The sequence below is a fragment of the Somniosus microcephalus genome, chromosome 16 (genome assembly GCF_052327205.1).
Source record: "Somniosus microcephalus isolate GS21.2 chromosome 16, FLI_Smic_1.0, whole genome shotgun sequence".
Classification (NCBI taxonomy): Eukaryota; Metazoa; Chordata; class Chondrichthyes; order Squaliformes; family Somniosidae; genus Somniosus; species Somniosus microcephalus.
In genome coordinates, this window is record NC_141002.1 from 52949997 (window position 1) to 52975805 (window position 25809).

A 25809-nucleotide genomic window follows, 5' to 3' on the forward strand; every position below is an offset into this window, starting at 1 on the left:
GTCAGTGTCTGGGACTCAGTGAGAAGGATGGTCAGTGTCTGGGATTCAGTGAGAAGGATGGTCAGGGTCTGGGACTCAGTGAGAAGGATGGTCAGAGTCTGGAACTCAGTGAGAAGGATGGTCACGGTCTGGGACTCAGTGAGAAGGATGGTCAGGGTCTCTGACTCAGTGAGAAGGATGGTCAGAGTCAGGGATTCAGTGAGAAGGATGGTCAGGCTCTGGAACTCAGTGAGATAAATGTTCAGGGTCTGGGATTCAGTGAGAAAGGTGGTCAGTGTCTGGGACTCAGTGAGAAGGATGGTCAGGGTCTGGGACTCAGTGAGAAGGATGGTCAGAGTCAAGGATTCAGTGAGAAGGATGGTCAGGGTCTGGAATTCAGTGAGATAAATGGTCAGGGTCTGGAATTCAGTGAGAAGGATGGTCAGGGTCTGGAACTCAGTGAGATAAATGGTCAGGGTCTGGGATTCAGTGAGAAGTATGGTCAGAGTTAGCCCTGTTCCTGGGACTAGGGACAGGATCACTGGCAAGGCCTAGGAAGCTAAGCATGAGCCAGGCCTGGTTAGTACCTGGAGGGGTGACCATCTGGGAAGACCAGGTGCAGAAGGTCACGGAAAGAGCCCCGAGAAGGGGCGGTTGGTAAGAAGGTCATGGAAAGAGCCCCAGAAGGGGCGGCTGGTGAGCAGGCCCGGGCGTTGGGCTGAAGATTGTCGGAATGGTGAAAATGGAATGGCGGCGCGCATAGACGCAGCGGCTTTGCTTCTCCCAGGACGGTGCTATTTACGTTTAATGTTAATGTTATTTGTACTGGACTCATGGGAGCTTGCAAGATCACATTTCGTTGTTGATGTACTTGTGCATTGTACAACGACAATAAAGTTGAATTATTAATTATTATTAGAAAGGTGGTCAGTGTCTGGGAATCAGTGAGAAGGATGGTCAGGGTCTGGGACTCAGTGAGAAGGATGGTCAGGGGTCTGGGACTCAGTGAGAAGGATGGTCAGGGTCTGGGACTCTGAGATGAATGGTCAGAGTCTGGGACTCAGTGAGAAGGATGGTCAGGGGCTGGGACTCAGAGAGAAGGATGGTCAGGGTCTGGGACTCAGTGAGATGGATGGTCAGGGTCTGGGACTCTGTCAGAAGGATGGTCAGGGTCTGGGACTCAGTGAGAAGGATGGTCAGGGTCTGGGACTCAGTGAGAAGGATGGTCAGGGTCTGGGACTCAGTGAGAAAGGTGGTCAGTGTCTGGGACTCAGTGAGATTAATGGTCAGTGTCTGGGACTCAGTGAGAAGGATGGTCAGGGTCTGGGACTCAGTGAGAAGGATGGTTAAGTTCTCTGACTCAGTGAGAAGGATGGTCAGGGTCTGGGACTCAGTGAGAAGGATGGTCAGGTTCTCTGACTCAGTGAGAAGGGTGGTCAGGGTCTGGGACTCAGTGAGAAGGATGGTCACTGTCTGGGACTCAGTGAGAAGGATGGTCAGGGTCTGGGACTCAGTGAGAAGGATGGTCAGTGTCTGGGACTCAGTCAGAAGGATGGCCAGGGTCTGGGACTCAGTGAGAAGGATGGTCAGAGTCTGGGACTCAGTGAGAAGGATAGTCTGGGACTCAGTGAGAAGGATGGTCAGTGTCTGGGACTCAGTGAGAAGAATGGTCAGGGTCTGGGACTCAGTCAGAAGGATGGTCAGTTTCTGGCATTCAGTGAGATGAATGGTCAGTGTCTGGGACTCAGTGAGAAGGATGGTCAGTGTCTGGGATTCACTGAGAAGGATGGTCAGGGTCTGGGACTCAGTGAGATGGATGGTCAGGGTCTGGGACTCTGAGAAGGATGGTCAGGGTCTGGGACACAGTCAGAAGGATGGTCAGGGTCTGGGACTCAGTCAGAAGGATGGTCAGGGTCTGGGACTCAGTGAGAAGGATGGTCAGGGTCTGGGACTCAGTGAGAAGGATGGTCAGTGTCTGGGATTCAGTGAGAAGAATGGTCAGGGTCTGGGACTCAGTGAGAAGGATGGTCAGTGTCTGGGACTCAGTGAGAAGGATGGTCAGAGTCTGGGACTCAGTGAGAAGGATGGTCAGGGTCTGGGATTCAGTGAGATGAATGGTCAGTGTCTGGGACTCTGTGAGAAGGATGGTCAGTGTCTGGGATTCAGTGAGATGAATGGTCAGTGTCTGGGACTCAGTGAGAAGGATGGTCAGTGTCTGGGATTCAGTGAGAAGGATGGTTAGGGTCTGGGACTCAGTGAGAAGGATGGTCAGGGTCTGGGACTCAGTGAGATGAATGATCAGTGTCTGGGACTCAGTGAGAAGGATGGTCAGTGTCTGGGATTCAGTGAGAAGGATGGTCAGGGTCTGGGACTCAGTGAGAAGGATGGTCAGAGTCTGGGACTCAGTGAGAAGGATGGTCAGGGTCTGGGACTCAGTGAGAAGGATGGTCAGGGTCTGGGACACAGTGAGAAGGATGGTCAGGGTCTGGGACTCAGTCAGAAGGATGGTCAGGGTCTCTGACTCAGTGAGAAGGATGGTCAGAGTCAGGGATTCAGTGAGAAGGATGGTCAGGGTCTGGAACTCAGTGAGATAAATGGTCAGGGTCTGGGATTCAGTGAGAAAGGTGGTCAGTGTCTGGGACTCAGTGAGAAGGATGGTCAGGGTCTGGGACTCAGTCAGAAGGATGGTCAGGGTCTGAGTCTCAGTGAAAAGGATGGTCAGGGTCTGGGACTCAGTGAGAAGGATGGTCAGTGTCTGGGATTCAGTGAGATGAATGGTCATGGTCTGGGACTCAGTGAGAATGATGGTCAGGGTCTGGGACTCAGTGAGAAGGATGGTCAGGGTCTGGGACACAGTCAGAAGGATGGTCAGGGTCTGGGACTCAGTCAGAAGGATGGTCAGGGTCTGGGACTCAGTGAGATAAATGGTCAGGGTCTGGGATTCAGTGAGAAAGGTGGTCAGTGTCTGGGACTCAGTGAGAAGGATGGTCAGGGTCTGGGACTCAGTGAGAAGGATGGTCAGAGTCAAGGATTCAGTGAGAAGGATGGTCAGGGTCTGGGACTCAGTGAGAAGGATGGTCAGTGTCTGGGATTCAGTGAGAAGGATGGTCAGGGTCTGGGATTCAGTGAGAAGGATGGTCAGGATCTGGAACTCAGTGAGATAAATGGTCAGGGTCTGGGATTCAGTGAGAAAGGTGGTCAGTGTCTGGGACTCAGTGAGAAGGATGGTCAGGGTCTGGGACTCAGTGAGAAGGATGGTCAGAGTCAAGGATTCAGTGAGAAGGATGGTCAGGGTCTGGAATTCAGTGAGATAAATGGTCAGGGTCTGGGATTCAGTGAGAAGGATGGTCAGAGTTAGCCCTGTTCCTGGGACTAGGGACAGGGTCACTGGCAAGGCTTAGGAAACTAAGCATGAGCCAGGCCTGGTTAGTACCTGGAGGGGTGACCATCAGGGAAGACCAGGTGCAGAAGGTCACGGAAGGAGCCCCGAGGAGGGGCGGTTGGTAAGAAGGTCACGGAAAGAGCCCCAGAAGGGGCGGCTGGTGAGCAGGCCCGGGCGTTGGGCTGAGGATTGTCGGACAGGAGGAATGGTGAAAATGGAATGGCGGCGCGCATAGACGCAGCGGCTTTGCTTCTCCCAGGACGGTGCTATTTACGTTTAATGTTAATGTTATTTGTACTGGACTCATTGGAGCTTGCAAGATCACATTTCATTGTTGATGTACTTGTGCATTGTACAACGACAATAAAGTTGAATTATTAATTATTATTAGAAAGGTGGTCAGTGTCTGGGACTCAGTGAGAAGGATGGTCAGGGTCTGGGACTCAGTGAGAAGGATGGTCAGGGTCTGGGACTCAGTGAGAAGGATGGTCAGGGTCTGGGACTCAGTGAGAAGGATGGTCAGTGTCTGGGACTCAGTGAGATTAATGGTCAGTGTCTGGGACTCAGTGAGAAGGATTGTCAGGGTCTGGGACTCAGTGAGAAGGATGGTCAGGTTCTCTGACTCAGTGAGAAGGGTGGTCAGGGTCTGGGACTCAGTGAGAAGGATGGTCAGTGTCTGGGACTCAGTGAGAAGGATGGTCAGAGTCTGGGACTCAGTGAGAAGGATGGTCAGGGTCTGGGACTCAGTGAGAAGGATGGTCAGGGTCTGGGACTCAGTCAGAAGGATGGTCAGAGTCTGGGACTCAGTGAGAAGAATGGTCAGTGTCTGGGACACAGTGAGATTAATGGTCAGTGTCTGGGATTCAGTGAGAAGGATGGTCAGGGTCTGGGACTCAGTCAGCAGGATGGTCAGGGTCTCTGACTCAGTGAGAAGGATGGTCAGGGTCAGGGATTCAGTGAGAAGGATGGTCAGGGTCTGGGACTCAGTGAGAAGGATGGTCAGTGTCTGGGACTCAGTGAGAAGGATGGTCAGTGTCTGGGACTCAGTGAGAAGGATGGTCAGGGTCTGGGACTCAGTGAGAAGGATGGTCAGTGTCTGGGACGCAGTGAGAAGGATGGTCAGAATCTGCGACACAGTCAGAAGGTTGGTCAGGGTCTGGGACTCAGTGAGAAGGATGGTCAGTGTTTGGGACTCAGTGAGAAGGATGGTCAGCGTCTGGGACTGAGTGAGAAGGATGGCCAGTGTCTGGGATTCAGTGAGAAGGATGGTCAGTGTCTGGGACTCAGTGAGAAGGATGGTCAGTGTCTGGGACTCAGCGAGAAGGATGGTCAGGGTCTGGGACTCAATGAGAAGGATGGTCAGGGTCTGGGATTCAGTGAGAAGGATGGTCAGGGTCTGGGATTCAGTGAGAAGGATGGTCAGGATCTGGAACTCAGTGAGATAAATGGTCAGGGTCTGGGATTCAGTGAGAAAGGTGGTCAGTGTCTGGGACTCAGTGAGAAGGATGGTCAGGGTCTGGGACTCAGTGAGAAGGATGGTCAGAGTCAAGGATTCAGTGAGAAGGATGGTCAGGGTCTGGAATTCAGTGAGATAAATGGTCAGGGTCTGGGATTCAGTGAGAAGGATGGTCAGAGTTAGCCCTGTTCCTGGGACTAGGGACAGGGTCACTGGCAAGGCTTAGGAAGCTAAGCATGAGCCAGGCCTGGTTAGTACCTGGAGGGGTGACCATCAGGGAAGACCAGGTGCAGAAGGTCACGGAAGGAGCCCCGAGGAGGGGCGGTTGGTAAGAAGGTCACGGAAAGAGCCCCAGAAGGGGCGGCTGGTGAGCAGGCCCGGGCGTTGGGCTGAGGATTGTCGGACAGGAGGAATGGTGAAAATGGAATGGCGGCGCGCATAGACGCAGCGGCTTTGCTTCTCCCAGGACGGTGCTATTTACGTTTAATGTTAATGTTATTTGTACTGGACTCATTGGAGCTTGCAAGATCACATTTCGTTGTTGATGTACTTGTGCATTGTACAACGACAATAAAGTTGAATTATTAATTATTATTAGAAAGGTGGTCAGTGTCTGGGACTCAGTGAGAAGGATGGTCAGGGTCTGGGACTCAGTGAGAAGGATGGTCAGGGTCTGGGACTCAGTGAGAAGGATGGTCAGGGTCTCGGACTCAGTCAGAAGGATGGTCAGGGTCTGGGACTCAGTGAGAAGGATGGTCAGTGTCTGGGATTCAGTGAGATTAATGGTCAGTGTCTGGGACTCAGTGAGAAGGATGGTCAGGGTCTGGGACTCAATGAGAAGGATGGTCAGGTTCTCTGACTCAGTGAGAAGGGTGGTCAGGGTCTGGGACTCAGTGAGAAGGATGGTCAGTGTCTGGGACTCAGTGAGAAGGATGGTCAGAGTCTGGGACTCAGTGAGAAGGATGGTCAGGGTCTGGGACTCAGTGAGAAGGATGGTCAGGGTCTGGGACTCAGTCAGAAGGATGGTCAGGGTCTGGGACTCAGTCAGAAGGATGGTCAGAGTCTGGGACTCAGTGAGAAGAATGGTCAGTGTCTGGGACACAGTGAGATTAATGGTCAGTGTCTGGGATTCAGTGAGAAGGATGGTCAGGGTCTGGGACTCAGTCAGCAGGATGGTCAGGGTCTCTGACTCAGTGAGAAGGATGGTCAGGGTCAGGGATTCAGTGAGAAGGATGGTCAGGGTCTGGGACTCAGTGAGAAGGATGGTCAGTGTCTGGGACTGAGTGAGAAGGATGGTCAGGGTCTGGGACGCAGTGAGAAGGATGGCCAGTGTCTGGGACGCAGTGAGAAGGATGGTCAGGATCTGCGACACAGTCAGAAGGTTGGTCAGGGTCTGGGACTCAGTGAGAAGGATGGTCAGGGTCTGGGAGTCAGTGAGAAAGGTGGTCAGGGTCTGGGACTCAGTGAGAAGGATGGTCAGTGTTTGGGACTCAGTGAGAAGGATGGTCAGCGTCTGGGACTGAGTGAGAAGGATGGCCAGTGTCTGGGATTCAGTGAGAAGGATGGTCAGTGTCTGGGACTCAGTGAGAAGGATGGTCAGTGTCTGGGACTCAGCGAGAAGGATGGTCAGGGTCTGGGACTCAATGAGAAGGATGGTCAGGGTCTGGGACTCAGTGAGATGAATGGTCAGTGTCTGGGAATCAGTGAGAAGGATGGTCAGGGGCTGTTAGTCAGTGAGAAGGATGGTCAGAGTCTGGGACGCAGTGAGATGAATGGTCAGTGTCTGGGACTCAGTGAGAAGGATGGTCAGGGTCTGGGACTCTGAGATGAATGGTCAGTGTCTGGGACTCAGTGAGAAGGATGGTCAGGGTCTGGGAGTCAGTGAGAAGGATGGTCAGTGTCTGGGACTCAGTGAGAAGGATGTTCAGGGGCTGGGAGCCAGTGAGAAGGATGGTCAGAGTCTGGGACTCAGTGAGAAAGATGGCCAGGGTCTGGGACTCAGAGAGAAGGATGGTCAGGGTCTGGGACTCAGTGAGAAGGATGGTCAGAGTCTGGGACTCAGTGAGAAAGGTGGTCAGTGTCTGGGACTCAGTGAGATTAATGGTCAGTGTCTGGGACTCAGTGAGAAGGATGGTCAGGGTCTGGGACTCAGTGAGAAGGATGGTCAGTGTCTGGGATTCAGTGAGATGAATGGTCAGTGTCTGGGACTCAGTGAGAAGGATGGTCAGTGTCTGGGATTCAGTGAGAAGGATGGTCAGGGTCTGGGACTCAGTGAGAAGGATGGTCAGGGTCTGGGACTCAGTGAGATGAATGATCAGTGTCTGGGACTCAGTGAGAAGGATGGTCAGTGTCTGGGATTCAGTGAGAAGGATGGTCAGGGTCTGGGACTCAGTGAGAAGGATGGTCAGAGTCTGGGACTCAGTGAGAAGGATGGTCAGGGTCTGGGACTCAGTGAGAAGGATGGTCAGGGTCTGGGACACAGTGACAAGGATGGTCAGGGTCTGGGACTCAGTCAGAAGGATGGTCAGGGTCTCTGACTCAGTGAGAAGGATGGTCAGAGTCAGGGATTCAGTGAGAAGGATGGTCAGGGTCTGGAACTCAGTGAGATAAATGGTCAGGGTCTGGGATTCAGTGAGAAAGGTGGTCAGTGTCTGGGACTCAGTGAGAAGGATGGTCAGGGTCTGGGACTCAGTCAGAAGGATGGTCAGGGTCTGGGACTCAGTGAGAAGGATGGTCAGGGTCTGGGACTCAGTGAGAAGGATGGTCAGTGTCTGGGATTCAGTGAGATGAATGGTCAGTGTCTGGGACTCAGTGAGAATGATGGTCAGGGTCTGGGACTCAGTGAGAAGGATGGTCAGGGTCTGGGACACAGTCAGAAGGATGGTCAGGGTCTGGGACTCAGTCAGAAGGATGGTCAGGGTCTGGGACTCAGTGAGAAGGATGGTCAGGGTCTGGGACTCAGTGAGAAGGATGGTCAGTGTCTGGGATTCAGTGAGAAGGATGGTCAGGGTCTGGGATTCAGTGAGAAGGATGGTCAGGATCTGGAACTCAGTGAGATAAATGGTCAGGGTCTGGGATTCAGTGAGAAAGGTGGTCAGTGTCTGGGACTCAGTGAGAAGGATGGTCAGGGTCTGGGACTCAGTGAGAAGGATGGTCAGAGTCAAGGATTCAGTGAGAAGGATGGTCAGGGTCTGGAATTCAGTGAGATAAATGGTCAGGGTCTGGGATTCAGTGAGAAGGAAGGGACTAGGGACAGGGTCACTGGCAAGGCTTAGGAAGCTAAGCATGAGCCAGGCCTGGTTAGTACCTGGAGGGGTGACCATCAGGGAAGACCAGGTGCAGAAGGTCACGGAAGGAGCCCCGAGGAGGGGCGGTTGGTAAGAAGGTCACGGAAAGAGCCCCAGAAGGGGCGGCTGGTGAGCAGGCCCGGGCGTTGGGCTGAAGATTGTCGGACAGGAGGAATGGTGAAAATGGAATGGCGGCGCGCATAGACGCAGCGGCTTTGCTTCTCCCAGGACGGTGCTATTTACGTTTAATGTTAATGTTATTTGTACTGGACTCATGGGAGCTTGCAAGATCACATTTCGTTGTTGATGTACTTGTGCATTGTACAACGACAATAAAGTTGAATTATTAATTATTATTAGAAAGGTGGTCAGTGTCTGGGACTCAGTGAGAAGGATGGTCAGGGTCTCGGACTCAGTCAGAAGGATGGTCAGGGTCTGGGACTCAGTGAGAAGGATGGTCAGTGTCTGGGACTCAGTGAGATTAATGGTCAGTGTCTGGGACTCAGTGAGAAGGATGGTCAGGGTCTGGGACTCAGTGAGAAGGATGGTCAGGTTCTCTGACTCAGTGAGAAGGGTGGTCAGGGTCTGGGACTCAGTGAGAAGGATGGTCAGTGTCTGGGACTCAGTGAGAAGGATGGTCAGAGTCTGGGACTCAGTGAGAAGGATGGTCAGGGTCTGGGACTCAGTGAGAAGGATGGTCAGGGTCTGGGACTCAGTCAGAAGGATGGTCAGATTCTGGGACTCAGTGAGAAGAATGGTCAGTGTCTGGGACTCAGTGAGATTAATGGTCAGTGTCTGGGATTCAGTGAGAAGGATGGTCAGGGTCTGGGACTCAGTCAGCAGGATGGTCAGGGTCTCTGACTCAGTGAGAAGGATGGTCAGGGTCAGGGATTCAGTGAGAAGGATGGTCAGGGTCTGGGACTCAGTGAGAAGGATGGTCAGTGTCTGGGACGCAGTGAGAAGGATGGTCAGGATCTGCGACACAATCAGAAGGTTGGTCAGGGTCTGGGACTCAGTGAGAAGGATGGTCAGGGTCTGGGAGTCAGTGAGAAAGGTGGTCAGGGTCTGGGACTCAGTGAGAAGGATGGTCAGTGTCTGGGACTCAGTGAGAAGGATGGTCAGCTTCTGGGACTCAGTGAGAAGGATGGCCAGTGTCTGGGATTCAGTGAGAAGGATGGTCAGTGTCTGGGACTCAGTGAGAAGGATGGTCAGTGTCTGGGACTCAGCGAGAAGGATGGTCAGGGTCTGGGACTCAATGAGAAGGATGGTCAGGGTCTGGGACTCAGTGAGATGAATGGTCAGTGTCTGGGACTCAGTGAGAAGGATGGTCAGGGGCTGTTAGTCAGTGAGAAGGATGGTCAGAGTCTGGGACGCAGTGAGAAGGATGGTCAGTGTCTGGGACTCAGTGAGAAGGATGTTCAGGGGCTGGGAGCCAGTGAGAAGGATGGTCAGAGTCTGGGACTCAGTGAGAAAGATGGCCAGGGCCTGGGACTCAGAGAGAAGGATGGTCAGGGTCTGGGACTCAGTGAGATGGATGGTCAGGGTCTGGGACTCAGTCAGAAGGATGGTCACGGTCTGGGACTCAGTGAGAAGGATGGTCAGGGTCTGGGACTCAGTGAGAAGGATGGTCAGGGTCTGGAACTCAGTGAGAAATGTGGTCAGTGTCTGGGACTCAGTGAGATTAATGGTCAGTGTCTGGGACTCAGTGAGAAGGATGGTTAGGTTCTCTGACTCAGTGAGAAGGATGGTCAGGGTCTGGGACTCAGTGAGATGAATGGTCAGTGTCTGGAACTCAGTGAGAAGGATGGTCAGGGTCTGGGACTCTGAGATGAATGGTCAGTGTCTGGGACTCAGTGAGAAGGATGGTCAGGGGCTGGGAGTCAGTGAGAAGGATGGTCAGTGTCTGGGACTCAGTGAGAAGGATGTTCAGGGGCTGGGAGCCAGTGAGAAGGATGGTCAGAGTCTGGGACTCAGTGAGAAAGATGGTCAGGGTCTGGGACTCAGAGAGATGGATGGTCAGGGTCTGGGACTCAGTCAGAAGGATGGTCAGGGTCTGGGACTCAGTGAGAAGGATGGTCAGGGTCTGGGACTCAGTGAGAAAGGTGGTCAGTGTCTGGGACTCAGTGAGATTAATGGTCAGTGTCTGGGACTCAGTGAGAAGAATGGTCAGAGTCTGGGACTCAGTGAGAAGGATGGTCAGTGTCTGGGACTCAGTGAGAAGAATGGTCAGTGTCTGCGACTCAGTGAGAAGGATGGTCAGTGTCTGGGCCTCAGTGAGATTAATGGTCAGTGTCTGGGATTCAGTGAGAAAGATGGTCAGTTTCTCCGACTCAGTGAGAAGGATGGTCAGGGTCTGGGACTCAGTGAGAAGGATGGTCAGTGTCTGGGACTCAGTGAGAAGGATGGTCAGTGTCTGGGATGCAGTGAGAAGGATGGTCAGGGTCTGTGACACAGTCAGAAGGATGGTCATGGTCTGGGACTCAGCGAGAAGGATGGTCAGGGTCTGGGACTCAGTGAGAAGGATGGTCAGCGTCTGGGACTGAGTGAGAAGGATGGTCAGTGTCTGGGACTCAGTGAGAAGGATGGTCAGTGTCTGGGACTCAGCGAGAAGGATGGTCAGGGTCTGGGACTCAATGAGAAGGCTAGTCAGTGTCTGGGACTCAGTGAGATGAATAGTCAGTGTCTGGGACTCAGTGAGAAGGATTGTCAGGTGCTTGGAGTCAGTGAGAAGGATGGTCAGAGTCTGGGACTCAGTGAGAAGAATGGTCAGGGTCTGGGAGTCAGTGAGTAGGATGGTCAGGGTCTGGGACTCAGTGAGAAGGATGGTCAGGTTCTGTGACTCATTGAGAAGGATGGTCAGGGTCTGGGAGTCAGTGGGAAGGATGGTCAGGGTCTGGGATTCAGTGAGAAGGATGGTCAGGGTCTGGGACTCTGAGATGAATGGTCAGTGTCTGGGACTCAGTGAGAAGGATGGTCAGGGTCTGGGACTCTGAGATGAATGGTCAGGGGCTGGGAGTCAGTGAGAAGGATGGTCAGAGTCTGGGACTCAGTGAGAAGGATGGTCAGTGTCTACGACTCAGTGAGAAGGATGGTCAGTGTCTGCGACTCAGTGAGAAGGATGGTCAGAGACTCACAGTTATGGCAGAAGATGAGTAGAACTCCTATGGTATTTCAAGGCCTCAGTTTTTAACAATGTGATGCTGTATTTGATTTATTAAATGCATTATAGGAAGGAACTCACGTGAAATTCAGTTCCAGAATGGGACCTTCGCCCTACTGCATTTTACCCTATTCAGACAGTTTCACCTCGTACAGAATCAAAGGCTGTTCAAAACATGTAAGTGCTCCACAAATGCAACCTCTCACCTCTGTCAACATCACCAGCCCAATGGTGAATGAGAAGCATGCGATGCTCAAGATAAGAAACTCCCTAGAATATTTTCTTTGGAAAATCTCAGGAAACATATCTATTGCTGCTGTTGCCAAGCTTTCCACACCTACAAACTAAAATAAGAAATAATTAACAAGCAAAAGGTTCAACAAGTCAAATCTTAAATGGCGTGTAATTTTATGTTCATGACGGTAAGATTACCAGAACTGGATGTTGGAAACCTCTTAGAATCATAGGGGGAGAAATTCGGTTGGTAACGCCAGCGATTAGCGCCTAAAGAGGCTGAGAAGTGGGGCGTTAGCCAATTTTCGGCCGGGCGCAGTGAACCCAGCGCCTCCTGCCGTATTGAGTGGGTTTTAGCGACGGCGCTAAATCTTAGCGCCCGCTCGCGGGCACAGGCAGATCATGACGTCATTTCAGTGTGCAACGCCTTTTTGGCGCCCCGGACCGGAAATTCAGTGGTGCGCCCCTTCGTTCCGCCTGGCGCTAATAAGGACAGCGTACTGGAACGTTCCCCAGTGGCTCTCGGGCTTAGCGGGGTGCTCTTTAAAGGGGACTGCACTGGTATAAAAGCGGCAGCCATTTTGGGAGCACAACTTCTTTGAGATTTTCACAGAGTTGCAGAGTTGCACTCTGAGAGCCATAGCACTAGTGACCCAGCGTTGCCAGAGGACCTTCAGCCTTCAGACCATCACCCTGCTGCTGGTGAGCGTTTGCACCCTGTATAATTTCTTGTTATCTATTATTATGGGGGCTGCTTTGGAGGGGAACGTCCTGCTGCTCGACCATCTGGAAAGGGCACAGAGATGGAGGGAGAGAGGGCCAGGAATGGCCAGACGGAGGAGGGCCAACAGACGTCGCCACACCAGACCTTACGCTGCCAGGGTATTCAGGCAGCAGTTCTCTTACCTCAACATGTCGGAGGAGCAGTGTCTTAGGAGGCTGTGATTCAGAAAGGAGGTGGTGACTGAGCTGTGCCACCTGCTTCAGGCAGATCTTCAGCCGCAGATAAGGTGCAGGACCTCTCTGTCGGTGGCTGTCAAGATTACAGTAGCACTGAATTTCTATGCGACCGGCTCCTTTCAGGCAGCAACTGGGGACATTGCCAACATCTCCCAGTTTGCGGTGCATAGCTGCATCCAGCAAGTAACAGATGCCCTGTTTAATAGGCGGCGGCAGTACATCTCCTTCACTGCGACACCGGAGAAGCAGCGGGAGCGCGCAGAGGGCTTCGCGGCAATAGCGGACTTCCCCATGGTGCAGGGCGCCATTGACTGCACGCACGTGGCTTTGCGGGCACCTGTTTTGAATCCTGAGGACTTCCGCAACCGCAAGGGGTTCCACTCCTTGAATGTGCAGCTGGTTTGTGACCACCGGCAGCTGATGCTCGCGGTCAATGCTCAGTTCCCTGGCAGCAGCCACGACGCATTCATCCTGCGCCAGACTTCAGTAGCAGGCCTTTTCGAGGCCCCGGCTCACCCAGAAGGCTGGCTTCTCGGTGACAAGGGCTATCCTCTGTGCCCATGGCTGATGACCCCGCTCCGTTCGCCCAGCACCCCTGAAGAAGAGCACTACAACGTCAGCCATCAGGCAACGAGGAACATTGTGGAGCACACAATCGGCGTGCTGAAGCAGCGGTTCCGCTGTTTGGACCATTCGGGAGGCGCCTTGCAGTACTCACCAGAGTGAGTCTTCCACTTCCTCGTTGTCTGCTGCATGCTCCATAACCTCGCCACCCTGCGCACCTAGTCAATGCCAGCAGACATTGAAGGACCAGCAGAGGAGGAGGAGGAGGAGGAGGAGCAGGAGGAGGAGCAGGAGGAGGAGGAGGACCAGAAACTGGAAGGGCCGCCCATCAGAGGCTGATAAGGAGTTGGTTCTAGGCCCCTCTCATGGAATGCTTGGTGCCAATCGAAGACCAGGAATGGAACCATTCGGATAACCCAAAGCCTATGAAGGCCAGTATGAATGTAAATAGCAGACATGGCCAATGTCAATAAAATAATGTGTTTATTTTGAAAACTGTGCTTCCTTCCAGCATGACAAAGCAATGGCACCAGAAAGCTTAACTAACAAACTAACACATAAGTGTGTCGCACACCCGGGAGACTATCCAAAACATTACTAACATTCAGACCAAGTGTATCGCACACCTGGGAGACTATCCAAAACATTACTAACATTCAGACCAGCATCCACGGCCTTGATTTCTAGAAATAAGACGTCACAGCAGCACCTTCTACTCTTTCCCCTTTGATGGTGATCTACTCCTCTTGCGAGAACGGCCCCTTCCCTCCCTGCAGCTCCTCCGTAATGGGACCCCAGTGGCTGTATGAAGGCTGGGGGACGCCTGCTGACTGTCCGAAAGCGCTGATGCCCCCGAGGGATGGCCTGGACGGACTCTGGGCTTGGAGAGCCTGGATGCTGACTGCTCCAACTGGGCCTGGGTGGAAGCAATCTGTCCTGCAGGTGATGGCAGCTGCAGTGGAGACGTGCCAGCGGTGGCATCAGGAATGCTGACATCCTGAGAGCGGACACCTGCTCCGTGGTCGGCCGACACACTGGCACTCTGACGGGGCAGCACCGCAGCATGCGAACCAATCGGCTGGTCCACAGATTGCTGGCCTGCTGTGGTGCTGCAAGGGCCCCGGGTAATCCTGCCTGATCCATCGAGGGTGGCAGCAGTCAGTGCTTGTGTGGCCTCAATCTGCCTCTGCATGAGGCCAGCGAGTGACTGCGTGGCAGCACTCAGCACTTGCGTGGCAGGTGCCAGTGCTTCGGTGAAGCCCTGGACAGTCCTTTCCAGTGCTTTGGTCAAGCTCTGGACAGTCCTTTCCAGTGATGTACCGAAGCCCTGGACAGTCCTTTCCAGTGATGTACCGAAGCCTTGGGCACTCCTTTCCTGTGCTGCCCCGAAGCCCTGGGCACTCCTTTCCTGTGCTACCCCGAAGTCTTGTACACTCCTCGCCTGTGCTGCCCCGAAGTCTTGCACACTCCTTGCCAGTGTCTTGATGGATTCAGGCATCCTTGCCACTGCAGCCATCAGCTCAGTGTGCCTGAGCCGAGCCTGGGCGCTCATTTCTGCAAGGGAACGCACCTCTTCTGCGCTCTGTGCAGCAGTCATCGTGGCCTGACTCGCCCTCCAGGGAGACGGCTCCCGAGCTCCCCTACCCCCCTTGCATTGCTGGAGCCCGCTGGTTCCTGCAACTGGTTCCTCCTCAGAGCCATCCCCCCTGCTCCCCTCCAGGGAAGCACTATCCCCAGTCTGCAGATGGGCTGGCTCGCCTGAGGGTGGTACGGATGGTCTGGCTTCCTCCTGCTCATCGCCTCCGGAGTCAGTGTCCCTGGCAGCTTGATGGCCCGGCTACCGAGCTGGTGATGCAGCATCTGAAAGCAGGGAGGTTGAAGAGTGGCTTTAGTGAAAGGTTAGGGTGGCAGCAAGGGATGCAAGAGTGCTGCAATGCTCTGACATGGGGCCAGAGTGGAAAAGCATGCTGGTGGGGGGAACAAGTGGAAGGAGACAGTTCAAAAAGGTGATGACCTTACCATCGCTGTGCACAATGGGGTCGGCAGCTCCAGTGGTGACAGGACCACTCATCCGGCCTCCAACAATCTGGTGGACTCTTTCCTCCAGGTCAATCAGTGTCTGCAGCTGAGGAGGGCCTCCTCCAGTACGAATCTGTTCCCTCCGGTTCCTGGCCAGCTTGGCCTGCAGGAGAAAGGACGGGAAGTGATGAAACATGCTGCCCTGAGTTGTCATCTCATGCCCCCCATGGTGGAACAGCCCTTACAGTATGCCCTGAGTTGTCATCTCATGCCCCCCATGGTGGAACAGCCCTTACAGTATGCCCTGAGTTGTCATCTCATGCCCCCCATGGTGGAACAGCCCTTACAGTATGCCCTGAGTTGTCATCTCATGCCCCCCATGCCCTTACAGTATGCCCTGAGTTGAATGTGTGTGTGCGTTCCCAGAAAGGGCCATGGATGCTGGCTGACAGATGGCCATTGGGGCATCGCGCACCCTCTGGCCATAAAGTCAGGTGCAGATGGAGGGATGAAGAAGATTGCCAAAAAGCCACTCACCCTAACGACCCGAGTGAGATCGTTGAACTTCTTCCTGCATTGCACAGGAGTCCTGGGCGCCACGCTGCTGGATTTGACTATTTGCGAAACTTCCCTCCAAGCTCTGCGGTACTCGTTCTGATGAGGCCTCCTGCCATTGTCAGGGTACAGCACTGCTCCACTGCGCCAACCAAAGCATCCAATGCCCCATTGGTAAAGCGCTCCGCTCTCTGCCTCACCCTCTCCATCTGGTCAAAGTTTGTAACGCCACAGAATGCACAGCGCTGATTTTGAGGCCTGCAGGGCGATGAGTGTGGCTGCTGATCCTAAATGACCCGCCCCTTTAAGAGCTAACCGGCGCCAGCATGTCTCGTGGTCATCGATTATTGACAGCACCTGCGCTGCGCCCGTCCGCCCAGATATTGAGTTGCGCCACCAGGTTAGCGCCTTAGGAGTCCCGTGCAGCGCCTGATTTTACGCCGCAATCACCTTTATGGGCGATGCAACCCAATATCGCTCGAGGTGGCGATAAGTTGCGCCTGGCGATAGAATTTGCGCACCGCCAATTCTAGCGCCCCAAGCGGGGCTATACCCAATTTCACCCCCATAGAATCTTACAGCACAAAGGAGGCCATTCAGCCCATTGTGCCTCTTTAAAAGAGCTATCCAATCATTCCCACTCTCCTGCTCTTTCCCCATAGCCCTGCAAATGATCCTTTCCAGGTACAGTATATATCGAATTCCCTTTTGACAATTATTATTGAATCTGCTTCCGCCACCCTTTCAGGCAATGCATTCCAGATCATAACAATTCATTGTATCAAAAAAATTCTCGTCATTCCTCCCTCTGGTTCTTTTGCCAATTATGTTAAATCTGTGTCCTCTGGTTACCAACCCTCCTGCTAGTTGAAACAGTTTCTCCTTATTTACTCTGTCAAAACTCCTCAATCCCATTAACCTTCTCTCTCTCTAAGGAAAACAATCTCAGCTTTTCTAGTCTCCGACCCCTGATCGCTCCCGTTCCCAGCCCCCCAATCTCACGGCCTCATCCCTCGATCTAGTGGCCCCAACCCCCGGTCGCCCCCACTCCCTGCCGCACCCTCCTTGACCTCGTGACCCTGATCTCGCAACCCTAACCCCTGATCTCCCCACTTTCCCAGCCCCAACCTCCCTGGCATTCTGACCCCTGATCTCCCCCTTTCCTAGCCCCAACCTCCCTGGCACTCTGACCCCTGATCTCCTCCTCTCCCAGCCCCAACCTCCCTGGTATTCTGACCCCGATCTCCCCCTCTCCCAGCCTCAAACTCCCTGGCACTCTGACCCCTGATCTCCCCCTCTCCCAGCCCCAACCTCCCTGGCACTCTGACCCCTGATCTCCCCCTCTCCCAGCCTCAATCTCCCTGGCAGTCTGACCCCTGATCCCGTGGGCTATCATTTAATGTTGTTACCAGAAGGTCTGAAACCAAACTTTTTAAGAATTTCTATCAATTCAAGTAAGAAACATTGCAGCACCAGTCAGGGTAAAGGTGAAATAGATGGGCATTAAGTTCAAATTCATGCTCATTGCTCAGCCCAAAACCAATCTCTGTTTGAGGAAAGAAAACAAAACTTTAGTTGAGCCTTGGTTGCTTTCTGAGCAGTACCTGACTGTCCAGACCCAGGAGGATAATCAAGATAAAGAACAAACAGGCCCAGAGCTGAGGGAAAGGCATCAATGTCACTGCCTTTGGATAGGCAATGAAGGCTAGACCAGGACCTGCAGGAGAAATAGATAGCCATAGTTTAGTGAAGTATTTGAAAAATACAATAAAAAATAAAATATATAGGAACATAGAAACAGGAGTGGGTCATTCAACCCCTCGAGCCTGTTCCGCCATTCAATGAAATCATGGCTGATCTGTATCTTAACTCCATCCACCTGCCTTAGCTCCATATCCATTTATACCCTTGTCTAGCAAAAATCTATCAATCTCAGATTAAAATTATTAATCGAGCTAGCATCTAGGGCTTTTTGTGGGAGAGAGTTCCAGACTTCTACCACCCTTGGCATGAAGAAGTGTTTCCTAACTTCTCTCCTGAATGGCCTGGCTCTGATTTTAACATTATGTCCCCTTGTCCTCGACTCCCCCACCAGAGGAAAATGTTTCTCTCTATCTACCTGATCAATTTCTTTCAAAATCCTAAAAACCTCAATCAGATCACCCCTTAACCATCTATATTCCAGGGAATACAAGCCTAGTTTATGTAATCTAACCCTTGGAGCCCTGGTAACATTCTGGTGAATCTGTGCTGCACTCCTTCTAAGGCCATTATATACTTTCTAAGGTGCGGTGCCCAGAACTGTACACAGTGCTCCTGATGTGGTTTAACCAAGGCTTTGTATAGCTGTAGCAAAACTTTGTTTGGGCCTAGGATGTGGGCATCGTTGGCAAGGCCAGCATTTATTGCCCATCCCTAATTACCCTTGAGAAGGTGGTGGTGAGCAGCCTTCTTGAACCACTGCAGTCGTGCGGTGAAGGTACTCCCACAGTGCTGTTAGGGAGGGAGTTCCAGGATTTTGACCCAGCGAGATGAAGGAATGCCGATATACTTCCAAGTCAGGATGGTGTGTAACTTGGAGGGGAACTTGCAGGTGTTCCCATGCGCCTGCTGCTCTTGTCCTTCTAGGTGGTAGAGGTCGCAGGTTTGGGAGTTGCTGCCGAAGAAGCCTTGGCAAGTTGCTGCAGTGCCCCTTTATTTCTAGCCCTCTAGTTATAAAGGCTAACATTCCATTAGCCTTTGTGATTATATTTTGCACCTGACTACTACATTTTGTAGGATTTCGCAATAATTTCGAAATTTCCTACAGTTCCGAAGATTGATTTCTGATTAAAAAATACCTGGGTAGAATATAACTTTAAAAATCCAGGGATCAAAATGGCCATCAGACCTCGTGGCAGAAGACAAAAGGACAGTCCCTCTTCAAAGCACGGGCTGACAAAGAGGACTGAAAAGGCAGCCTGTGTATGTCTGTGAAAAAGGATAATCAAAGATGGCTGTCCGACCTCGTGGCAGGAGACACCACACAGACGGTGTGCATATGAAAAGGGAAAATCAAAGATGGCTGACAAAGGATTTAGAAAAAAAACTGCCCTTGAAGCAATGGAGTAGTTAAACTGTCAATCAAAGGCAGTTCAGGGGGTTTCCCTCCCTGCAGGACAATAGATGTTTGTTTACACTAAATTGCTACAATGTTGAACCACTTGAGACTGCCAATCAATTGTGGTTGGGCGTGACCACAGGACAATCAGTTTGTTTACACTAACATCCAAGGGCTGTTTGCTCAGCAATTAAGGAAATAGACATGGTTTTTCAAACTGAGACAGTTTCATTCAACCCATCACAAGAATGGGGATGCATTCAAAAACCCATCACAATGAATGGGTGATTCATCCAAAACCCATCACCGTCAATGGGGACAGTTTGGATCCCTTTTGTTTAGCCCAGATGCATCCGGATTTGGGCAGGAAGATTTCGGTCCCAAATGGGGTATAAGATAGCTTCTCAAGAAGCCATCTCTCTCTCTCTCTGCAGCCTCGCCTCCGTGCCCTCCACAACTTGGGAGCCCGCCCAAGGGAGTGGAATACCAGCAGTTACTTTTAAACACTGGGGTATCTCTATCTTCAGGGTGGTGAAGAATCTAAGACCGCAAGGGCATGGGGCAGGTGTTCATTGGTGAGCATACATTTTCTGGCCCATTACAAGGCAATTTAGAATAGGTATAAGGGTGGGAATTAAGGGGAATCGTGTTAAACTGTAATTTTAGTCAATTTTCCCTCGTTGTGTCTGTTTTCTCCTCCCCTATTTAAGTAACAGTGTTGCACTAAGCAGAAAAGTGCTGTAGTGGACACTGAGTAGCTGTATTAAAAGTGCTGTATCTAAGTAACAGTGTTGCACTAAGCAGAAAAGTGCTGTAGTGAACACTAAGTAGCTGTATTAAAAGTGCTCTATTGAAGTAATAGTGTGGTGTTAAGCAAAAGTGCTGTACCAGGCATAAGTGTGTTGTATCGATTATTTTTAAGTTGTTTCTTTCTTTTTGTTTCAATAAATACTGGCCTGTTTTGCACCCAACCACGAGTCACGTGTTTTTCTGTCTACATCGCTACTGAATAAGTCCGGCGGTCAGAACCAGGAATAGGGGAGCGATTCAAAACTGCACGGGGGTCCCTGGAGCAGCTCAGAGGCTTCTGACTGGCCAGAGACAATAACCCCAACCCCGCTTGTTTAATTCCTACAAAATGGCGACCGCGGCAGGACCGTCGGCAACGGTGTGCGATGTAGCAGACGGTGGTTTGGGTCTGGAAAGAGCAGCAGTTATTGGTTTTCTTTTTATCCCACTGGTCTGTCTATGGTTAGGTGCCCGCAGGTTTGGGGAAGTCACCCGCAGGCTTAGGGAATCTAGAGCAGAGAGTTGGGATAGGGAAAGGGAGGTTGAAGAATACCAAGCCAAGGTAGAGTGCCTGGTGGTTCAGTTTAGTGAGGGCAAAAGCCACACGAGGCACGAGTCAGAGTACCTGAAGTGCCTAGTTGCAGAGGCCAAGAGCAATGAGATGAGGGTGCAGGAGGAGAATGTTCGCCTCATGCAAAAAATAAACGAGCAGGGAGAAAAGGTTAGGGAGGTAAAGGCAGCATATAAGCTGGCCTGCGAGCAAGGGTTTGAGGAAGCAGATCATGGCCCCAGTAGGGCAGAGATAGAAAGCTTGAATATGGCGTTAAAGAGGGCAAAGGGAGGCAGGTCAGCCGGATTTTACTGGCAACCCAAGTAAAACCGTCCCACAGGCAACACCCAAGAAAAGGCTGGTCAGGGAATCAGAGGTCCCATGACCGCCACCCACGGCTCCGAGCTTTCAGGAGCTCTGGCAGCAAAGGGGTGTGGAGGATGAGGTGGTAGAGGAAGCACAGCAGGCCCCGCTAGATAGGTCGGGACCAGGACCAGTGTAGCCCCTCCGACAACGGAGGTACGGTCCGCCCGTTGATGAAGATGACCCAGGGGCCATCCAGAATCAGTTTGTGGTGCCATATGGCACCCACCAGCTCAGGGACATGGTTAGCCACATCCCCAAGCTCACTAAAAAGGGAGACCCCTCTCTGCACTTCAGGGAGATAGAGCAAGCAGCTTGTGTAAATGACTGCGATGATGCAAAGCAAGCAAATTGCTGCTGTTTTCCCTGGCAGGTGATCTCCTCCAGGCCCTATCTGGTGAGTGCAAAAGGGGGCAGAGGGATTATGAGGGTCTCAAGAATGAGGTATTGGAGGCCATGGGACTCAATGATGGTAGCTAGTTCGCTCAGGTGGAAAGAACGGTGCAGCTCCCAGGGGAGTCCCCGCAGGCATTCGCAGACAGGCTGTGGCCAGTTTACCGGAGCGCATGCCTGGGAATGCCAGGGCAGGCAGCACTGGACCCAGTCCAATTGACTCACTGGCTCCGGTGTCTCATGACAAACAGCCTACCCCAGATCCAAGCCCAGGTCGTGGCTTGGTTTGACCCCCGAAACCCCCAGACCACCGAAGAAGCGGTGATCCGCCGGCTCACAGTAGCCTTCAGGAACATGAGGGGTATCGAGGCTCCCCAAACCAAGGGAAGAGTCCATGAGGTTAAACCTGGGAGCCAGAGTAAGAAAGAGTGGCACCAGGAGGGGAACTGGCCCTCTCAGGCTAGGTTAAATTGCTACGGGTGCGGGAAAGACGGTCACTGGAGAAAAGACTGTAAAAATCCTTGGAAGGACAAGGGAAAGGATCCCACAGCCCCAGCCCAAAAGGCAGGGCCAGACCTCCCTCCTGCAGCAACTGAATAATTTTACAGTCCCTACAGTCTCTTCTGACTGGCCAGGGGAGAGTAGCAGCCACCACCGGTGCTTTGACCCCGCCTGCCCCACCTCTCTCCCAGCAATGACTAGAGCCAGCGCAGCCTGTTGACCTGTGTCCCCGAGAAAATGCTGTGGGGAGCAGGCCTTATGTTGGGATGGGGGTGAAGATGGTGCAGGGGAGATATTCAGTGGACACTGGAGCCTCCAGCACGGTGGTCCACTCGGAAGACCTGACCAATTCACCCTGGTCTAATGAGGTCCCATCTAGCTTAATGGGACCCACAGGGAAACAGGCAGCTGGGAGTGAACCTGAGGACAGAAATCCCCAGCCCGCAGTGGGTACAAGCTCACAGGCTGCACAGGCAGGCGCTGTGGCTTGTGTTAGGGGAGGAGCCATTCATGATCAGTGCAAGCTGTTTGAGCAGGGGAACAGGAAAGGAGAGTTCTGGGACCCCTGTAGAGCAGGTCCAGTAGCAACAATCCGGGATAAGGGGGGCACACAGGGGACAGCTTTGGCCCCGGACCAAAAGCAGGTCCAGGCCCAAGACTCTACCTTTAAAGCTGCCCTGGTGAGGGGAAAGGATTTTGAACAGGATTACTGGCAGGCAGCCAGTTATATCAAACAATGCAGGTTGTTTGAGCCGGAAGCAGGGAAACAGGCAGCTGAGATTGTGCCTGAGATTAGAAATCCACAGCCTGCAGTGTGCACACACACACAGACTGCTCACACAAGGCGCAGTTGCGTGTAGGAGAGGAGAAGTCCCCCAGCACTTGGCCCGAGCGATTCCCCCTGTCTTGTGGGACTCCGGGGAGGAGCTTGAACCAGGTTTTAGACCTGAAGGGGAAGGCTCTCAGCCACCGGCAGCCAGTGGCAAGGGATTGCCTGTCCCCAGCCCAGGTTTGGGAAGGGAGGGACCCGAAGGAGGAGGTCCCCAGCCAGCAGGGAGTGTGACCCGAGCTAAGGGTCTGCTCGCCGGGGTAGCCCCACTAGTGACACTCCCTAGGAGATCTCTTCGGGTACCCCAGCCCAAGAGAGTATGGTCACCCACTTTCCAGTGGAGTAGGGCAGTCTCCCGAGTCAAGGGGAAGCAAAAAGGTGGAAGTCCCCAACCAGCAGCCATAAGCTGCGAGGGACGAGAAGTTGGAATCAGTCCAGCCACGGCACAGTGAGCAGCCTGTGGCAGCCCAAGCAGGGATTAGGCTGGCTGCCCGGAGATGGGCGGCGCTTGTATGTAGCTTTGTGCAAGTAACATGCAATTAAAGGATTAAGGTAGTGCGTGTTAATTTTAGATTTTATATTGCAATTATTATTAGTGTATAAGTTTTAAGTATGGTACCATTCTGGAATTGTATTGTCAATCAAGGTCGCAGGACCTGATTACACTCCCCACCACCGCCCCCCCCCCCGAGCCAGGAGACCTGGCTGGATTATTTTTTAGTCTTTTTCAGAGTTCCGGAAGGCACAGAGGGCCAGCGTGTCGTTGGATGCTCAAGGAAGGAGCACTCCTAGCCCACGAAGGAAGGTGTCTGCAGGAGGCAGATGCCCACAACATTTAAACTGTTATTGGAAATTCAATTAAGATTAAGAATTTACAAAAGCTTGTTAATTATTTTACTGTTTGTTTGGAGTTAAGGGAACAAATTGCATATGCCTAGGAATTGTTGTGCTTGCAGCTGGTGAAGATTCGAAATACATTTATGGCTGAAGGATAGTGCCATTTAATAAAGTGTCAGGCAATTGCATTGTAATAAAAAAAAGGGAAAGCTCGTTTTCTTCCATGTGTATTTTTGTATTTTTAGCAGATATGTTGGCTGGGTGTCAATCCCATTAAAGATGTTGTATCATGTTAAAATTATGTCACAAGTGGTGCAGGGGCATCGGACCCCTCCATGCTTGAATTATTGTAAATACAAGTGGTGCAGGGGCATCGGACCCCCTCCATGCTTGAATTATTGTGAATGTAAGTGGTGCAGGGACATTGGACCCCCTCCATGTATTGATTATTTAATTAATCTTGTTTTTCTGTCGATAGATGCCTACCGTGTACTGCGATTCTCTCTGGGTAGGGGAGGTGGAGGTGTTGGGGGATCAAAGATAGATCTACATAAGTATAAGGGAAGGTTGTTTGTGGGGGGGTCAGAAATTATTACTCACCTTTGCACAGGATACTACAAGCAGGTTTTAGTATCCGATGGGGGACTGTAGGATTTCGCAATAATTTTGAAATTTCCTACAGTTCCGAAGATTGATTTTGGATTAAAAAATACCTGGGTAGAATATACCTTTAAAAATCCAGGGATCAAAATGGCCGTCAGACCTCGTGGCAGAAGACAAAAGGACAGTCTCTCTTCAAAGCACGGGCTGACAAAGAGGACTGAAAAGGCAGCCTGTGTGTGTCTGTGAAAAAGGATAATCAAAGATGGCTGTCCAACCTCGTGGCAGGAGACACCACACAGACGGTGTGCATATGAAAAGGGAAAATCAAAGATGGCTGACAAAGGATTTAGAAAAAAAACAGCCCTTGAAGCAATGGAGTAGTTAAACTGTCAATCAAAGGCAGTTCAGGGAATTTCCCTCCCTGCAGGACAATCGATGTTTGTTTACACTAAACTGCTACAATGTTGAACCACTTGAGACTGCCAATCAATTGCGGTTGGGCGTGACCACAGGACAATCAGTTTGTTTACACTAACATCCAAGGGCTGTTTGCTCAGCAATTAAGGAAATAGACATGGTTTTTCAAACTGAGACAGTTTCATTCAACCCATCACAAGAATGGGGATGCATTCAAAAACCCATCACAATGAATGGATGATTCATCCAAAACCCATCACCGTCAATGGGGACAGTTTGGATCCCTTTTGTTTAGCCCAGATGCATCCGGATTTGGGCGGGAAGATTTCAGCCCCAAATGGGGTATAAGATAGCTTCTCAAGAAGCCATCTCTCTCTCTCTCTGCAGCCTCGCCTCCGTGCCCTCTACAACTTGGGAGCCCGCCCAAGGGAGTGGAATACCAGCAGTTACTTTTAAACACTGGGGTATCTCTATCTTCAGGGTGGTGAAGAATCTAAGACCGCAAGGGCACGGGGCAGGTGTTCATTGGTGAGCATACATTTTCTGGCCCATTACAAGGCAACTTAGAATAGGTATAAGGGTGGGAATTAAGGGGAATCTTGTTAAACTGTAATTTTAGTCAATTTTCCCTCGTTGTGTCTGTTTTCTCCTCCCCTATTTAAGTAACAGTGTTGCACTAAGCAGAAAAGTGCTGTAGTGGACACTGAGTAGCTGTATTAAAAGTGCTGTATTGAAGTAACAGTGTTGTGTTAAGTAAAAGTGCTGTACCAGGCATAAGTGTGTTGTATCGATTATTTTTAAGTTGTTGCTTCCTTTTTGTTTCAATAAATACTGGTCTGTTTTGCACCCAACCACGAGTCACGCGTTTTTCTGTCGACATCGCTACTGAATAAGTCCGGCGGTCAGAACCAGGAATAGGGGAGCAATTTGAAACTGCACGGGGAGCCCTGGAGCAGCTCAGAGGCTTCTGACTGGCCAGAGACAATAACCCCAACCCCGCTTGTTTAATTCCTACAATATTAATGATCTGTGTACATAGACCCCTAAATCTCTTTGGACCTCACCTGTTCCTAGCTTTTCACCATTTAAATAATACAGCTATTTGTCCAAAATGGATGACCTCACATTTACCTGTGTTGAAATCCATCTGCCACTGTTTCATCCACTCACTTAATCAAACAATACCTTTATTAATGATTATTTTCTGGTGAATTTAATTTCACAACTTACCATGGTGGGAATTAGTACTTGTGACCTCTAGGTTGCTAGTCTACTATCAAAACCAGTCAGCTACCGTTCCAGTTACTACTTTCTTTAGCTTATATAGGAGTGTGGACTTTACCTGCCAAGACTTTTTTCCAAATAGAGAGAGAGAGAGAGAAAGAGAGAGGGGACAGAGAATGTAAATGGCAGCAGTATTTGCCCAGTGTAGGAAAAAAATAATGATCTAACAGGTCTACCCAATTAAGACTACCCATCACACCTCTCATACTCTCTGCACTGACCTGCAGAACCCTACTTTAAACTCAGCACTATCAATCCTTAGCTTCCCCATTTCCCATAGTTTTCTTCAAGTCAGCAGGGAGCATGTCATTGCATCTCCTTTCTGCTCACATTCACCTTCAAAACTTACCACAGTCCTCACAACTCCTTCTTCCTCTTGGCCTCACTTGCTGCTTCTTCCTGTCATCATGCACACAACAGAAAACTGCCTCTTATATCTTGAAAACCCTTAAACATGGCACATATTTACCACTTCCATTTTTCTTGCAGGCGAAGCTGGCACACAACTGGAGGTAGAATACCAGAACGCAGAGGGATGCTACCACTC

The 25809-nt window shown here is 51.5% G+C and overlaps 1 protein-coding gene across 3 annotated transcripts in view; it reads right to left on the minus strand.

Annotated features, from left to right (window-relative positions):
- Positions 1-25809, minus strand: part of LOC147106180 (sodium- and chloride-dependent GABA transporter 2-like) — a 135169-nt gene that overhangs the window by 46683 nt on the left and 62677 nt on the right. For all 3 annotated transcript variants that reach the window (XM_086009040.1, XM_086009039.1, XM_086009041.1), the window contains exons 9-10: positions 17201-17313; positions 11471-11608 (exon numbers count right to left, since the gene is read on the minus strand). In XM_086009040.1, the coding sequence (XP_085865166.1) occupies positions 11471-11608; positions 17201-17313 (251 nt within the window). The remainder of the gene's footprint in view (positions 1-11470; positions 11609-17200; positions 17314-25809) is intronic.